Source organism: Calidris pugnax, unplaced genomic scaffold, assembly GCF_001431845.1.
Source record: "Calidris pugnax isolate Ruff unplaced genomic scaffold, ASM143184v1 scaffold70, whole genome shotgun sequence".
Lineage (NCBI taxonomy): Eukaryota > Metazoa > Chordata > Aves > Charadriiformes > Scolopacidae > Calidris > Calidris pugnax.
The window spans coordinates 6,776,019-6,794,525 of NW_015090862.1; the positions used below are offsets into that span (position 1 = coordinate 6,776,019).

Below are 18,507 nucleotides of genomic sequence, written 5' to 3' on the forward strand. Positions count from 1 at the left end.
TGTTACTTTTTTTACACATCTCATTCCTGAAAAGACTAACTCTTGAAAATGACACAGAACACATTTTGTCTTCCCCATTCACTGCAAACCCAAGGGGAAATTTTTAGAAGGCAGGGAAGAATCCCTATCCTATTTATGCAGGAGAATTAGGTGCCAACGTAGAAAATGTCTTCCAGAATTGTTAATACTGTACTGGCCTGAATACATGACAGCCTCAAGTATTCTTTAGAGGCAGAGCTGAAAGTAAAGATATGAATTAAATATTTTCCCTGACATACCTCTCCACATCCCCAGTGCTTGGTGACAGTCCCAAGATTCAACAGCTATTCTTTTGAGTTTCATGCACTGCCCTACAACCTTCAGAATTGCCACCCCTTTTCCTAATTCATGAGACTCATAATCTCAGATCTCCCCTAAAGCTCTTCTGGCACGTATCTGCTATTCTTCAGCTCCATGCAGAGTTTAGGTACTGCCTCTAATGTGATAGGGCTTTAGTTTGGACTACAGAGCCGTGCGAAGCCAAAAGCACATCTACTAACTCTCAGAGTAAATCATTCATGATTCACTTGACAAATGCTCTTCTCCTTCCCCTCCTGAATGCCAGCTTTACATTTCAACAATTCCAGCTCTCAATGACCCTTCCCCGATATATTTTTTAAAGTGCGATGTAATGTAAAAGTACTTTAGTAAAATTTTTTGAGCATGCAACCCTAATGTATTTATTTACAAATTATATACATGTACCACTGTAGTAAAACATTGTGTACATTATAAAACATACAGAAAACCCAGAAATTAAAAAAAAAAAGAGACAAAGATGAAATAATCAATATTGTAAAAATATTTTAAAAACTTTTTTTAATATCAAAAAACCCTCTGTTGGCTCTCACAAAAAATTACTAACAAATATTTTTAGTGAGAGCATGTGATTGAATATGCTGCATTACTTTTGAAAATATCACTGTGTGATACAGTATTTTGAAGATCTGGGTCTAAGTCCAGTTTTGTACTCAGTTTTCATGGCTGTCATATCTGAAAAAAGATACCTCACAAAGATACGTAGATCCAAATAGCAGTGCATCATTGTTTGTAGTTACTAACTCACTACAATAATTTTTCACTTCCATCTACCAATTACACAAATTTTTTTCTTGAAATTCAGCTGGTAAATTTCTATCTTGCCTGTTGTCAACCAGTTGTTCCTGAAAACTAATTGGGAAGTGCTGCATTTTTATATTTTTAGCAAATAAGTTAAAAACCCACTGGAATTTGTCATTTGGAATATTTTTAAATAAGGTAGAAAATTTCATTTCCAAGTTTTCTAAGTGTACAGATTAGAGCTTTTGTAGGTGATAAACACATTGTTTTTCACTGCAAAGTCACATAACGATGGAAACATTTCCAAACGTCCATTTCCATAATGCTCTCACCATAGCAAGTTTCTTTCAAAAAGCAGTTACTTTCTCATTCATTGTTAAAATGTCACCTTCACCTTGAAAGGACACTTTAAATATGTTTCTTTTTTCACAAATGTCTCCTAAGTAGCATACTACTGACAGCCACTTGTCATTACAGAAAAAAAAAAATCAGCAAATTTGAAATATTTGTCTTTTTGTAAGAGAAAAATGCACTACTCATCTTTTAAGTTCAACAACTCTTCTAACACTTTGTAATGTGATCACCAGCAAACCTCTGTGAAGTACAGAGGATTTTCATGGTCACTCCCCATCTAATTATTAAGTATTGTAAGAAGTATTATTAAGCATTGTAAGACTGTACAGAAGTCCTCAGCACCTACCAAGTTTGACTGCAGCAAATGCCTTGCAATCTGGCTTCGGAACTTCGGGGTAAAGTGTGAACGCAGATCAAAACTCCCATTTTTATTTTTTAATTTTTTTTTAACGATGGGTAGAGCATGATGCTAGTCGGGGAAGGAATTAGCAGTCTTCTGTAACTTGGGACACACTATATACCAGGCTGTTTATGTGGAAGTACACATCTCAAACAAATGCAAGGAAAGACTGCTACCATACCCTATTAATATTTCGCTTCTCAGGAATTCTGGATTCTTTTTCCATCTTTCTTTAAGATACAGCAATTAGCTTAAGTTTGCCTCTAAATTTCTTCACTTGGTGTAGGAAATTCTCTCATGAAGAGAGAATCTTGCATTCTTTCTTCAGGGTACAGTCAGCAAACTGAAGGAAGTGTTTATCTATTTGACACCTGTGAGGCCAAACCCAGATGAAATATTGTTTCTGCACTTTGAAGCTCCCCAGTAAAGGAGACTGACAAGACTGACAAACTGGAGAAGGTCCAATGGAGGGTTGCCAGTTTGGCTGGGGGACTGAGGCATGTGACATATAAGGAAGGGTTAAGGGTGTTGGATTTGCTTATCCTGGAGAAGAGGAAGAGTAAGAGGACATAAAGCTGCAATCCTCAACCACCTAAAGAGCACATCCCAGAGACAATGAGCTCCCAGAGGAGCCCATCTAGTTGAGGATGTTGCTTCTCCTTGCAAGGCGGTTGGGACTAGATGACCTTTAAAGGTCCCTTCCATCTGAAACCAGTCTATGATTCTATGAAGCCAGAATTCTCTCAAAGACACACAGTGAAATAATAAGATGTAACAGCTGCAAACTGCAGCAAGAGAAATCCCAGCTGGGTAGAAGGAAAACAGTTTTACAACATGAGTGCTTAATAACTGAAACAGATTTTTCAGTAAGCAGGACAGGTTTCCCAGAGAGAATGTGGAATCTCCATCCTTGGAGAGTTTCAAATCTAGTCTGGACAAAGCCCTGAGCAAGCTGATCTAACTTTGAAGTTAGTGCTGCTTTTAGCAGAAGGTTTGAGTATACTGTGGAAATCCTTTCCAACATCAGTTCCTAAACTATTCTATGATTCATTTATTAGGTCATGATTCTGCAGAGCTCAAGTCAGTATGAATTTTACTTCTAAAAGAGATGAACCAACCCATTCAACAATGTAAGCGAGCTTTGTACCAACACGGGTAAAGTGATGTTTACCCCTCACATAGAGTCTGAAAACAGTTGCACATTTACTGAGTAACTTGCTAAAATAATGCCATCTATCTTCTCAGGGTATCCTAGTCACTTGTTTCATAAAAAAAAAAGTAGTAAAGGATGCTCCTGCATCTTTTTTAACAGCATGTGTGTGTTTGATCTTATAGAGTATATATGGAAAATACCTTGTAAAATACATTAGGAAAATTACCATATATACAGGTGTGAAACATCAAGTGGCAAGAACAGACTTAAACTTAACTGCTGTTAATTAGTGAGAAAAGTGAGCATGTTACTTAAGTATACTGTAACTTTTGATTTACTCATTTTTACAGAAACTGGCTAGTAAAAGCTAAAAGTTTCTACAGCTTATGTCCTTATCCCCCTAACAGGAATAACGTAAATCCTGGAGAAAGAGAAAACAATCAATTTACTTTTAGTATCAGAAGAGGACTTACTAATTTTAATGACATTAAAAAGAAATTGAGGCTAATTTAGATGTGAAATCTAACCAGGAGGCCTTAATGTTTGACATAGCTTCCTTTCAATTCTTTGGTCTCTTACTTTAATCTCCATTTGTCTCTAATCCAGTATTGCATAAAGTCAGGTTGACCTGTGTAGTCAGCCGAGTTTTCATTCAGATTTTCTGTGCTAAGGTTTTAATTAAAAAACTAAAATGTCAAAGTCAGACAACCTGGAAATCTTTATGAGCAACCAGCCTAATGCAACTGGAAGCAATCTTGAGCATGTTCTGGGTGTGCAGGTTTCCCTGGCTCAGCATCACTAAACTGGAACACACCCTCAATCAAGCAACAAGAACGGATGACGAGTTCCAAATCAATGGGGTCTGGAATTGCAAGCTGCACTGTTCTTAGCATTACAGTCATTAAAACCCATAAACGCAATCATGAACTTTAACTCTTCCCATTGGAGGGGAAAAGTTCAGCACTAGCTCAAGAAATATTAGTAGGAGGTAGAGGAGACACAAGACCATTTACTTCCATCCTAGAGCAGTGGAATATAAAATTGTTTTGCCAATAGCTGTAACTTAAAACTCTTCCAGTTCAACCATTTATAAAGACATCAAGTATGCAATTGAACACACAGTTCCAGCTCTAATTATAATAAATCTTATTCCTGAACCAGGGGACTAGAAAAGAAAGAGCTCTTAGAGCAAACGGTTTAGAAGAAAATGTACCTGTAATGGTTATTTTTGCTGACCATTTGGATGTTCCATCCAAAACACTTTGTTTTGCTGCTTTTGTATACTGTACAAAATCTTCTTTGGAAATATTAAACATTTCCTGGATCACTTCAAACACCTCTGGTCTATTTTTCTCTCTAATCTTCATTCTTTCCTTCATAGCACTAATAATATTCTGTGTTTTATCTTCTGCACCATGTTTGGAACTTTTCTCAGCGGCTCCTGAAATGAGAAAAAAAGGTCAATACTAATTCTTTTTCTCCTCCGAAGTCTCCAGTTAATTCTTAGCATTGCAGTACTCAAAGAAGATATGTGTTTCGTGTGGATAATATCAAGCCTCTTATAGTCATTCTAAAATACCTAAGATACCTAATATTATCGATTTAGTGTAACATGACAATAAAACTTCAATCAGGTATGTGTTATACGTAGAAAAATATATTGCATCATTACTGCTCAGTACTAATCAATACCCTGAAAACATCCTAAACCACCAGTAACTTTTCTTACATAATTAGGCACTGTGGTGCTTTAGTCTCAACTGGCAACGAAGGACCACGTGGCTGCTCTCTCAGCTCCCTGCAGCTAGGAGGGAGAAAAGCAAAACTCATGGGTTCAGACAAAGGCAGCTTAACAGAACAGCTAAGGGAGCAGGCAACCAACAACACTGACACTGACAGAGGAATGTCCAGACCTGATTACTGCACCACCTCCCGCCCACCGGACCTGAGAAGCCTCAGCGTCGACTTTCTGCCCCCTCCCCGTCCCGCTCGGGGCTGTACACTGGGCATGGCTCACACGGGGATGGAGCATCTGTGTCCCTGCCAGGGACTGGGGAAAATTAGCTCTAGCCCTGCCGGAATCAGTATGGGCACACCGATTCCACCAGAAGGGTGTGGAGAAGTGTTCAGTACGTGGGTCTGTCTGCTCTGCCCTTTGCCTCTGCTATGAGCTACACTTCAATGATGCATATGTGAATAGATATTCAATAATTTCTTAATTTTTTTTTCTAAGTCGTTTCTCTCTTTCCTTTTGGAAACCCTACTTGCTCCATTTAAACCAAGTAATGCTTCCTCCTCATTTTTCAGAGAATTTTTAGTTTGACATTAAGGAGATTAATCTCGACTCCTGCTCTCGCACAGTGGAAATCTAATGAACAGTAGAAAAAGATAGGCATAGCAGCTTCAGATGCTTTCTTGACTGTTTCTGGATACATTTCAATGTTTGCTGATGTTAGCTGCACTCATATAAAGTTTTTTGTTCCTTCCTGGAACAGTGCTCATACAAAACATTATCACACAAATCCATTTAATGAAGCATTCAAAAATCTACTGAACTTAAGCATTCACTAGATTTAAGCATTTAGATTAGCTTGGGACTACCCTAACCATGAAACACTTCAGTTATACTGACTTGACATCCTCACTCTGGATCAGTAGTACACTCTATTCCTTCTTCAAACATCATGTATGAAGAAAGGAGTGCTTCACAAAGCTCCATGTTAACAGCAGAATCTGTGGGCTATTTAAGCCCACCCTGTCTCCCAAAGAGTTGACATGACACTATACTCATGTTGCAGTTGAATAAAAGGAATTATTTTCCAATAAATCTAACACTGAAACCACCCAGGGAATTTCTGCAACAAATACTATATCTACTAGACACAAATAAAAAAGATGAGGATAGAGATTCTTATGAAATCTAATTTTTCAAATTCATCGTACTAAGAGTGATGTGAACCTGCATTACTCAGCTCTTAAGAGCTGCAGGCCAGAGATTGGATTCAAGGGAGAGAATTGTAGTCTCCTTCCTCTTAAGAGATAGAAAGAAAGAAGAAATAGAAAGATGCAGACGTATTAATAGATATAAACAACATGGCAGCAGAAAGCAGAGAACCTCCTAACTAAAACCAATATATTTTCAAGAAAGAAATTTATTGCTTTGCTATGAAGGCTTGCAGCATGCAGTTGGAAACCCAGTGACAGAACACAACTACTGCAGGGTCAGTTCTGAGATGCAGCAACAAAAAGAGAGAGAAGAAAAAAAAGGAGAGGGGCATGAAGAGAGAAAAAAAGAAAGGAAGCAAGCTGAGCAGCAGGCACTTAATAGTGATATTAAAACTCAATTATTACATATTACACCTGGGCTTGTGTGGCATTAAACTTCAGAGCCTTTTGGAAAACTTCTTGGTTGATCACCTAAGAAAATAATATATCACATGTATAGAACAGACAGGTTCCTTTCTCCAGTAAAACTGTCAGTATTGCTCATTTCAAGTAAGTATATGAGGATGGTAGAAGAGATCAAAGGATATCTTCTGTGTGAGAGTAACTTTCAGACTGTAGTAACCTGCAGTGGTATGTCAGGTCTATCCTATAAAATAAGTCTGGAAAGCAAAGAAAACATTCAGGTATTTTGCTGATTTGTTTGGGAGATGAAAACCATTACAGCTTTTACTGGGTTAAAAAAAAAAAAGGCGAGGAGGGGGGAGGAAGCAGAGTATAAGGAGGCCATGCTGTTACAGATTTTATTCACAGTTCTTCCCAAGAGAGCTCTGGAGAGATTTCTCTTTCCAAAAATCATAACTGATCTCAGAGGCCCTTGAAAAGCCTAAGTGAAGTCCTCCTCATAAAATATCCTTTGTCTGCCAGAGGAAAATGTTTCTGATCAATGTCTCTACAATAAATGTTGTATTGGAATAACCTAAGTGTAGTCTTGAAAAAAAAACAAATGTCCATCTTGCAGTTGGGCTTGAGGAAAAAACCATCAGACTTGTGTGGTCAGAATGGTATTACAAATGTTGAAATAAATCTGAATGGCAATAATGTATTCATTTTAAAAACCTTGATGATGTTTGAGAGAGTAAAGATAAAATTGGAATATGCATTCAAATGCAACTTCCTTAAAGTTTTACTGAAAAATCAGCATATTCTATTTATACTAAATTATTTATTGCAGCTATTTTTACATCCTTATTGCTGACAGTCTACAGCTCTTTTCATGCAGTATTGATCAGACTAATTAAGACAATATAGTAACTTATGTTGCACGGGAAGTTAACAAGCCCTTTTTACCCTAGGGACTGATACAAACTCAACACGGTTGAAATCGATTCTGATTTAATATTGCACCTATTACTAGAAAGTGGTATCTTGTTGAAGATGAGAGGTCTAATGAATGTACTACTGATTTTTTTAAACCTAATTTAGAACAAGTTAGATATTGACCTTAAAGAGCTTGAGATGTTAATTCATTTCTATAATCTACATTAGCAATCATTACATATATTTAAAAAAAAAAAAAAAAATCACAGCCTGTATGCCCTAGTGATTATGAGATGGCCAAATCGATGACTATGATAAAAATAACCACAGTGTACCCCATTAATTTATTTTATAAAATGGTTAACATTGGCTTTCTTAGAAATTGAGATATAACGAACTGTACTGGTCAATTCATTTTTTCAATGGAACATTAAATATTTTTAACATAAACGGAACAAAGTATGTGAATCTCATTTTCAAAGTAGTATAATATTCAAACTCCTTGAACAATTAATCTGATACAAAAGTTATGACAGGATGTTCAAAAACATTTGTGTACTAATGGGAAGATCAGGATCCCTTAGGTGTGTTAAATACTGTTTTATCTGCAGTTTGCCTTCTAGAGGTTCACTCTTTCAAGACTCAGTTGTTCAGTGTTGCCAAATTGTTTACACCACAGCCAATCCTATTTATTTTTTGCAGGCTCTCTCTCACCCTTATCATTTATATATTTGTAAAACTTCTTCAAAGGCAATATGGTGCTTTGAACTCCTTGTTAAGTTTTTTGGGGGCTGATGATACGGACCAGGGAACCTCTGGGCTGAGTTCTTCTTCAGAAAAGTGAAAAGGACGATAAAAAGGATAATTTTACTCTGTGTGTCTTTTGTAGCTTTTCAGTTTTAGCCAAGATTCAACTATTACAGGAGTGCATACACCTTTCATGAAAAGCAGCTCAGCTCTTACAAAGTTAGCAGCAGCTTATTTCCTTGACAGTGGGAAGGGTGGAACAGGAAGAAGCATGGTCACCTAAGGGGTTTCACCACACAGGGAAAGGATTACAGATTTGGAGTGGTAACAACAACCCAGCTCTCCATGGCAACATAAACTTGGAATCAGTTCCTGGGCTCCTGCTCAGAAGGAATTGAAGTGCAACCAAATTGTAGGTCAAGCAAGCAAACAGAAATACAAAGGTATTACACTCAAGCCCAGCTGGCTTGAATGTTGTTTTCTGGTGTGTAGAGTGACAAGTGATTTCATCACTTGAAGAAGCCTCAGAAAGAACAATCTCTCTAACCATTCTCTATTATGAGAAATCATGGACGAGATAAGGATTGCAAGAAACTTGTAACCCTGGTATCGTCAGGGACACGATCTCAGATCTTGCTTTTCTCACAACGCTTTTATAACTGAGCAGAAATAGCTTTAATAACAATTCCTGTTTGAACTGTGACTCTCTCAAATAGCAGAAATAGATTAAAATGCTATACTTCATATACACTAGCTTCCACAGGCATCCTGGGAAGTTTTTGGTTTTCACTCTGCAGATTTTTTTTTAACTGCTGTTTTCTCTGATAAAAATGAATCCAAATTCTAAAGATCAGATCTAAATATTCTTAAAATCAGGAATGACTGGATGTGAGGTATTTCTTTAGAATGCACCATTGATCTTTGTTGTGCTGTACTTAGTAGAGTGCACTACAGGATAGATGATCCATGAGACAGAAATAAATGCCCTTGCCATATCAAATTTCCAATACAAAAACCCTCCCAACTCTTTCAAATGGAATTAAAAAAGGGACTGGATGGTGTGCAGTAACTAGGTCGGTGGAAAAGAGGAAGGATTTCACAGATGATCAGTGTGTTAAGAAGAACCCAACTAAGAGCAACAGAAAGGTTCTTCCAAACACATAGTTACAATGCTTATAACCATTTGATCTTTGCTTCATGACGCTATTGTTAAATCAAGATGTCTTGTATGTGTCTCACTCATGGAGTGAATCAATTTTGATTTTCTTAAATTAAAGATATTTCTGAAACAATGTGTTAGAACATGATATGCTATTCTGTTAAATCCTCAGAAAAAGTCCCCTTCTGATGGAGAAAATGTTAACTATGCTTTATTTCTAGACCAATGTGTGTGTAATTACAATAGGGGAATTCCCATAACACTGTATAGAACACTTGATAGTTATCTCTTTGCCACAGAATACAATCAGTATTTTCAGAGATCAGCAAGAGTCCTAGCAAAGTAGCTCCAAATCCAGCAGTAGCCCAATTCCTTGAAGAATGTGCAGGGAGTACACTTCAATTAGAGCCACTACGATCCATACAGATTTGTTTTGAGGCCCTCCTACAAGGTGAATCCCACATTCCATTTTGGGAATATCAGAATCAATTCAGTGCCTTTCCTCCATGTTTTCTTCCTCCTATATATAAATAGTGCTAAACAAGATGTGCATAAAGGGAGAGATTAAATTTAGGAAAGCTATTTCTACTTCCTACTTCCTCTGTAAACTTAATAAGTTAGTTGGCAAATGACTTGCACAGATCCTGTTGCCAGCAGAAGTACAAGCTCATTGTTCTTTTAACTCATTTTCATGAGTCTAAGTCCAGGTAATAAAAGCCAAGTGATTCTCAGCAGAACTAGGGTGTCAAATGACTAAACCAGAGAGATCAATGGGCTGTTGTGCAATTAATTATTTTTTAGTCTTAAAATGCACCTAGGACAAAGTAGAGCAATTAAGTCAATAAGACTGAAGAGAAACTGACACTATGAAAGCATACCTTTTTTGTTACCATCCAAGAAACAAAAGCTATTTGCAGAATCTATTCACAAATATCTTCATTACTTTATATTCTTTTGAAAATTCACCACCACCAATCATATTAATTCTGCACATTCTTCTGAAATATACTTCTATAATATTCTATTTTCAAAGCAAACGTTCTTTTCTCACTTGTGAAACTATGTCAAAAGCTTAGCTGTCAAACACAGTTTCAACTACAGGGCAGAATCACAATTAAGCACAGTTAAGCAGTTTGATTTAGAAATTTGTCACTGATTTATGCTCTACAGGGTCAGTTGCTCTGGGAAATTGTGATTAGTTCCTGCACAATATGAATCTTGAGACTCGGTCCATTGTGAGAGCTCCTCCCATAGAGAACACAGTGTGAAGAAAGAAGACCTGAGTGGAATATCTATGTACTTTTCCTACATGTAGAAGCTAGGTAAACCCTCAGGACCATATCAACAGTGAAAAATATGTAATAACTCCAGAACTGCAAAAGCCCCTTCCATTCCAAAATCAGAATATCAGAAATTTTTCAGGGTTTGATTTTCTATTGTTTAGAATCTTGTGTAGTAATTGTGTTGTAATACAAGTATAGTTTCAATGCACCTCAGATATTTTTGGAGTAGAATGCATGGCAGCTGGAATCAATTTAGCCAATGAAAAAGCAAAGAAAGAAGTTGTTTCACCTTAATTCTAGTTCCAAAGGACTTCCTGACTACTTTTTTTTTTCCTTACATATACATGGTTTGGTATTTTGAATGGACAAGATCCTATTTACTGTTTCATATTCTTTATTCTATAGCATAGTAATATGGCAACACTAAGCATGAATAATATATATATTTTTAAATCTTTGCTTTGACGTTTCTTGTGTTCCGAGTTAAATAAAACAAAAAGGGCTTACATAATGTAACAAATTGTTCTGTGTGTTGCCATAGGCAGTGGAATGTAAATAATACACTGATGCTACAAAACATCATTTTGTAACTGATCAGCAACATTCAGCTATTTCAAAGGACAAAAGCGAAATTAACAGTAGGTATTTCATAAAGTTTCTGGCTAGCTCCTCAGGTAATGAACATCAACATGCCTTTACTGATTTCTGATTATCTGGCCCTTCATTGCCAGAAATATCTGAGTGTACACACAAAACCAAAAGGTGTGAAATATTGCAAAGCTTTAGCTGTCAGGAAATACTCACTCTGCAAACAGTCAGCATTTAGAAGATCTTGGCACTTCTCATGGCATTTGACACCACATTCGGTGCATCTCATGCCTTGTCTGGCTATGCCCCAAAGTAGACCTTCGCATTCATAACAGTATGTAGGAGTTGTAGCTGTCCAAACTTCAAAGTTATGAGGTGTAGTTGATGATATTGGATAGATCAAAGCCTGCAGTGTCTTCTTGAAAACATGTATTTTCTGTTGGGTAAAAAAAAATAATAATCAAGACTTTGGTTGAAGTATTGTTCAGTGCAAGTGAACTAGAGCTAAAGTGTCATTGCACTTGCAATGCTGCAAAATATCAGAATAAACATAGAAGTATGAACTAATTTGCAAAATACTGATTTACTCATTTTGCCTTGCACTTTGAAGACAAAAGAACGCTAGATGATTGTTTTGACTGATTACAGAAACAGGAGAGTTAAGCTGGAATCAGGTCAGTCAATTAACAGAGTCCTATATGTTTTATATTTTGAGGCAGAAATAAAAAAAATCATTAGCATTACATTCACTGATGCATTTTAAGTAACTACCTAACACATTACCTCAGAATGCTTAAATACTTCCTACAGGAACTTTGGCATGCTGCACAAAATGTACTTTGATTATATACAGTACTATCCTCATCAAATAAAAGCGGCCAATTTCTTGGTTCCATTTTGTCCATATTCCTATAATAGTACACTCACTACTTCCTTTTTAAGCACCAAGATGTTTTTTACCTACAAACAATGATCTATAAAATCCACCCTGTTTCTTGGACTGTTTTGGCTTAGGACACATGACCAGTTCTAGTAGGAGAACAACTATCAGCTATTCACTGATTAGTACTGCAAACAACCTGAATCTCAGCTCCTTAGTGCTCAATAATGAGAAAACAAAGTAGAAACAAAGTAGTCCGTAAAGTTTTGTACATAAAACATAGGCTTATATGGCCACAATGGTCTAGGGATTTTTTTTCATTCAAGCTTTTTTTTCAGGGACCCAGATTTTCTAAGTCCAGTTGATTATTTGGAATAAGAAAAACTCAGGAACTCACAGGCAGCACTCAGAACCACAAAAAAAACCCAACATGAAAAGGCTTTTTTTTTCTCTCTCTACTAAATGTACAAATGGCTGCCATGAATGCATCAGAAGTTCTAGACCTGTTCCCTTATAAATGAATAAATTGCTTCTTTTAGAAATTACGGTACTAAAAGATGTAACACATTGGGAAGTGTTTCTTAAAGTCTGTCTGCTCTACCATTCCTTCATCTTGTTTGTATATAATGCAATGCATCTGTAGCGCTGGCTGTCTAGCTGTAGCAAACCGGGGAACAACATTTTGGAATTGGTTTGTCCTTAGGAGCTTTAATATCACTGCCACAGTTCTGACAGTATAGAAAGCAAGGCTTATTCAGTTAAGCGTTTGTTAACATCCCCGTAATTTTAATATTCAGCTGTGCTAAGTAAATGCCAAATGCAAGATACTAGCCTCTCTAATGTCTGTGAAGTTAATACTTCGATACTGCTTAAAATGTTGTTGGATCAGTGCCTGGGAACATACAAACTCACTGTGTCATGAACATGTTATACCAGAAGGATAGCAATGTCACGTGGCAAAGCTCACAGCATTTAACCTCAGGTTTGTAGTTAAGTGATAGTTAATAAAAGGCATTAGCTCAAAGAATTAGCATTCTGAATCTAATCAGCCAAATAACCTGCTTCCATCAGTCACTAATATTCCCTCCAGAAAAAGCTGAGGGAGAGTCAAAACCAGAAAACCGAAAATCAGAGTAATAACTTGCCCAAAGGAGATTTTCTTTCTTAACTCTCATCTGTGACTGCACTTCTTCATCTGGTTTTGTGGAGAGTATCTGGAGAGTTCTTTTATGGCTGAAAATGTCTGTTCTTTTTGTTTTCAAATCTTGCTTTACTCAGTTTTGATGATGCCTTAGGGCAGTATGTTCGGCTGGCTACTTACGACCAAGTAGAAAAGAACTACCTTTCGCTTGTTTTAAATATCTTGCAAGTGGTTTTACTGGCTGTACCATTACATTTGTCCTCGAAAGAGTACCCACTTCCCTTTAGCACGTTTAGTGAGGGCTGGCATAAGACAGCCTTCCCTTATTCACCTGTTTTTACATTTTCCCATCAAATGAGCTTTTACGTATCTAAATTGTATTTGCTGTCTGCCTTTGGACTTATGTTTTTATTTAAAGATTTCTTGAGAAATACCTATTTCTGGACCACAATTTTTCATGTGGCCTGGTTCAAACAGAGGCCAAAGAGTATGATGGCTTAAAAATACATTCAACTTATTTTTCCCACTCCATTTCTGCCGAGCCATAGTTCATTAGTTTCTCTTGATTGACAGCAAGCACTGGAGAAATGTTTGCATTGAGCTGTCCACTGGGATTTGCTGCGTTCTTTTTTCCTCCCAAATGGTACCACCTAAGTCGGGATCTGTAATTCCTGTCTAACTTATTCTTTCTTGTCCTACATTTGTTGGCAATTAATATTATAAACGTATGTCCAAAACTTGCACCTTCAGCCCACCAAAGTCACAGCCTAGTAGTTTTGGTATGAGTGGAGGAATATAGTATGAATAGTAATAATAGGGAGGAATAGTTGTACCTATATTTATTGTCATAAAAGGTAGTAATACTTATAAATGGTTTTATCCGTTTGTTTTGTAGACATCTTTTAGTAAAGCATATGGAGTATCTTAGGGTCTTTTACTGAACTTAGATATTTTCATAGCAGTTTTAGATGGAAAAAGTCTTTATTTTGCATCAATTGCGTGGCATAAGTTTGTTCTCTATAATTTTCCTTCATCCTTTAACTTCTTTTTAAAATTCCGAAGATCTCCTTCATTCTATCAACCCTTGTTGCTATTTTGAGATAGTAGAACAAAATAACTACTGCTTCTACAGAAACATCACTTCAAACACCAGCTGTTTCCTACCTCATCAGTTCCCCTGAGCACTACCAATTTGTTCCTTTATGATTACCATATAAGCATAGAAACTTCCCAGTAAAGCAAAGAAAAGTGATGGATGGATGTGTACTTGTGCTATGGGTTTCAGTTCTCAGAATACCTGTCAACATAGTCTTCTCTTCCATTCTTCCACTATGGAGCTTAACAACATGTAGGATATATTCTGGAAGGCTATGTTTCTTCAAAGTTATATTCCTTCAAATTAGTGCTTTTGCATAGTTCAACCATGCAAATCTGCTTGTATCACACTTCAAGTATTCCTAAAGAAAATAGCACCTGGTTGTTTGGTTTTTTTTTTGCTTAAAATAAATTTCTTTTGCAAAATATAATTGAAGTCAGTAATGGAAAACAACACCACACAGTGTTTACTACCTACGAGCATATGATTTTTCAAAAGATTTTCCCAGTCACTTCTTGTACAAACTGAATATTTCTTGATCTAGAAACACATGTGTTATTAGCAGGAGTTACATTTACAAAATCAAGTAATGTCCCAAACACCTGTATGGACAAGGAAAAATAACAATAATCACACAAAAACCTTCTTGCAGAGCCCTGTCATTCAAATTGTACTCATGGTGGGATGAAGAGAGACAGATGCTGAAAGGCTGCAGGTAAAGCATGGTGCAGCTGGACATCTTTAAAATCAAAGATTTCCACAAATAACTATTTTGTAAAACAAAGGTTTCTTGCTTAGTCTCTTCTGACTGTCATGAATGTGACTCACCAGAAGCAAACCTGTCTTGTCACTCTGGATCAGGCAGCAAATTCTGCTCAAGATCCCTGAAAGTTCCTACACAATAAACAGAATGCTTATACACTCAGTTTTATCCAGTTTGGAGTGTCTAAGGCTGTAACAGTTTCTCAAGAGCTTTGAACAAAAATTTCTTTGTTATTTAAATAACTTAAACCTGCCATTGAAAACACTTACCATTTCATCATTGTTTATGGAGGTTCGGATGAGCATGCCCATGGAAATACCAGATTTTCGAGCCGCAAGTGTCTATTAAATGCAAATAAAAAACTATTAAAAATTATACTAGTAACTCCAATTGTTGAATCTAATAGAAGGCAAATAGTACTTGAATATGCGACTGGATTTAAGCAAAACTGTAGGTGTTACAAAACCTTTTAGTTAATGTTTGCAACACACAACTTTTAAGGTTTCAGTACATAATGCAGACACAGTTTCCATCATCATTACCATTTCTTTCAGCAGCGCCTAGCTGAGCTGCCATTTCTAATATAAAACCTGTTATTCAGAGGTTTAGGACTCAGTTTTTTTAAACCACAGGCTGTCACTATTTTTCCGCTTTGCCAACCAAATTAATGTGGTACAAGGATAGGCATCCTGCCCTAATTTGGAAGCTGTCTGTGCCTGCAGCAACATGGGAGACCATTTTGCAATAGTCTTACAGTTCAAGTTGTCAGTCCGGATAATTTTTCATAACTCAGTGAGCATTTTTAAACTGTGTGTATGTGTATAAAATGCTACTTATCTTAAATAAAAATTCTTCAGGAAACATAAAAGTAATTTTTTCCTTAAAGACAATATTCATTCAATACTATAAACAGCTATATGGAGAAATACTCTGGTTCTTGGAGAAAAAAGGCTGGAACTCTGTTTCAATCTATCCTCTTTTACCTACATGATGTTAAGGGTCTATTAACACCTCCCAGTCATGAAAACTACATCCCTGGTTGTAGAGACAATCTCATTTGCTCTACTAGAGTAAATAAAAAGGCACACAAAATAAAGTATTTTTAATATACAATAGACAGGTTATTTTTTCTTCCTTAATGCAATATCCCTGTAATTTTAATGGGTCCTTGAGAGTTGCTTAGAGAGAATAGCAATCAGATGGAAAAAGAACCTGGGGAAATGAGTTCTGTGTATTTCCCAAATAATTTTTCAATTCTGAATATCAGTTCTGCTACCAGTAGTCCTTTTGGCCTGACAGAAACAGGTAAGATTTATTCCAGCATAGAAAATATTAACTGCGATTTTACTGTATTTTATCTGCAAAATTGGGCTCATGCATCCTTCCCCCTATTCTAAATCACTCTAAATTTGCCAGTATACTTGTGCTTTATCTCCGTTCTTCCATATTCCAGCATCTGCTTTGTCATACATTGCTGTGCTCATAGTCTAGCAGTGTGAGGATGATGTATTATATCACCCACTAAACATAAGTATGTTTTTGCCTACATTGTGAGGATACAGATTTTTCACCTTACTGTGAACTGGATCTTCTGTAGTCCACCATTATAGAGCTATTACAGCACAAGTTTCAATGATACTTTCTGTGTGACATTCTTATTTTTGTGAAATACATATTGGCTCAGAAGCGATTTAGGCTTATATCAGCAGAGGAACTGCATCATTAATCTTTGGATGGACAGACAATTCCAATTTCTTCCCATTTTATAATTTTAAACACTGACATAATTTAAATGGATTTTTTTTAAATGTAGAGATATTAAGACTGTTAATTTTAATTTAAAATGTTTACTTTCCCCTAAGAACATACCCATTCAGTTTTCAGTAAGTTTCCCTTGACAATAATTAAACTGGAAGACAGACAAAAAATTCTTAATTTTGTAAAACCAATTATAGGGTAAGAAGTCATCCTCGGCACAGAAATATTTGATTTGATTCCTTGCTGTCCTGTTACAGTTAACATGGGATGCAAAAACCCGTTCTTTTTTTTTTTCTTTTTCCTTGCTTTTAAACTCTCAACAGTTTAATAAGCCTATGCCATCAATTTGCTATCAGTTTTCCCACTCTGTTATTAATAAAAGTAATTCTGTTTGTTTCTCTATCACCATCTTTTCCTTCAATTCTTTTGAATATGGGAAATTCCATTGGTGTTTGCAAGTGAGACTGGCAAAGTGAGAAGAAAGACTGAATGGAGCACAGGCTTTGCTTTTTCAAACTTTTTGTGACAAAACCAAACGCTACAGGATCCACACATCAGAGTGAGAAATGGCAAGAAAAAAATGTGTTGGGGACATTAAGAAGAAAAGAAAAAAAATCATCATCGGTAGAGTTTTAGGTTTAAAAAGGTTCATTTTAAAAGCACACATTTTCTGATCCCTCTTGAAGCACAAGTTTCTTCTCTAAGTCTTGGAAAGTAGGTATTTACATTTACTAGCCTGCAATTTTATAGTTTCGACCTCGATCCTCTAGGTCTAAAATATACAATCCTAGCTGTTTCAGGCTATAGAGGAATATGGACTACTTGTCAGGGCAGGAATACAAAGGGCATAACAAGATTAACCTCAAATATAGGGTAGCAAATGATACTGCGTTCTGTCCTCCAGCAATATATCAGTTGAAGTACATCAGCCAGCAGGAGAACTGCAGTTTCACACTGTCAGTAAAAGTCAATAAACAGATACTATTTCCTGTGTCAAAAACCAAAGTAGGGAAGCCATTTTGACCCTGTCACATGTCCTTGAGGCACAGTTCTCCCAAGGGCTACTCCTGGAATGATGTAGCTTAACCATTTTGCTCCTTCATCAGAAATATGTCTAAAATCATAGTACAGTGTCCTATATAAGGTAGCAAAGCCTAATAGGAAACAAATAATTAGGCTATACTTAATAAAGTGTTTGTCATGTTGGAAGGATAATAGAAGAAAGTGATATCTAGAGGAATTTGAGATAAACCAGTAAAGTTAACAGTCATTATGGATTAAATTTACAGGGATTTCAGTGAAAAAACATCACAAGGATTATTTACTTATCACAAGGACAGTTATGTATCACTGTCAGAATAAACTGCATCTTCAAGAGAGAGCCCATAAATAAAAAGTTGCTGTTCTGAAATACAGTTGCTGGTGGTAATTCAACAGCTTGAAGCACTGAACAAAACCAGAACAGTGTCTGTTCTTAAGGATGTAACAAAGCAAGGAGGAGTGAGCATTTTGGAAAGTGGAAGAGAAAAATGCTGCCAGACTCACTTATGGGTAGCAAGGTGACAGGTTATGAACGTAGTAAGAAAACTCTTCCTCCTACTGCCCTTCTGTTTTTAAATAGTAGCAAGGAAGAAAAGTAAGTGCAGCTTTGGAAGTCCAAATTGCTAGAGCATCCAAAGAACACGGTAACCCACAGGAACCTGAAGCCTTTCACTACTCTCCTTTAACAGGACACAAAACTTGTTCAGCTGCTTACACTTGCTTACCCTCTCAAATTGACATTCAGATACTACCTCATGTCTTTCCTTATATGAGAATTTGACC

The 18,507-nt window shown here is 36.5% G+C and overlaps 1 protein-coding gene across 6 annotated transcripts in view; it reads right to left on the minus strand.

The window, feature by feature from the left end:
* Positions 1-18,507, minus strand: part of UNC13C (unc-13 homolog C (C. elegans)) — a 157,985-nt gene that overhangs the window by 95,980 nt on the left and 43,498 nt on the right. For all 6 annotated transcript variants that reach the window (XM_014944682.1, XM_014944680.1, XM_014944681.1 and 3 more), the window contains 3 exons: positions 15,195-15,266; positions 11,262-11,481; positions 4,219-4,446 (listed from right to left, as the gene is read on the minus strand). In XM_014944682.1, coding sequence (XP_014800168.1) covers positions 4,219-4,446; positions 11,262-11,481; positions 15,195-15,266 — 520 coding nt within the window. The remainder of the gene's footprint in view (positions 1-4,218; positions 4,447-11,261; positions 11,482-15,194; positions 15,267-18,507) is intronic.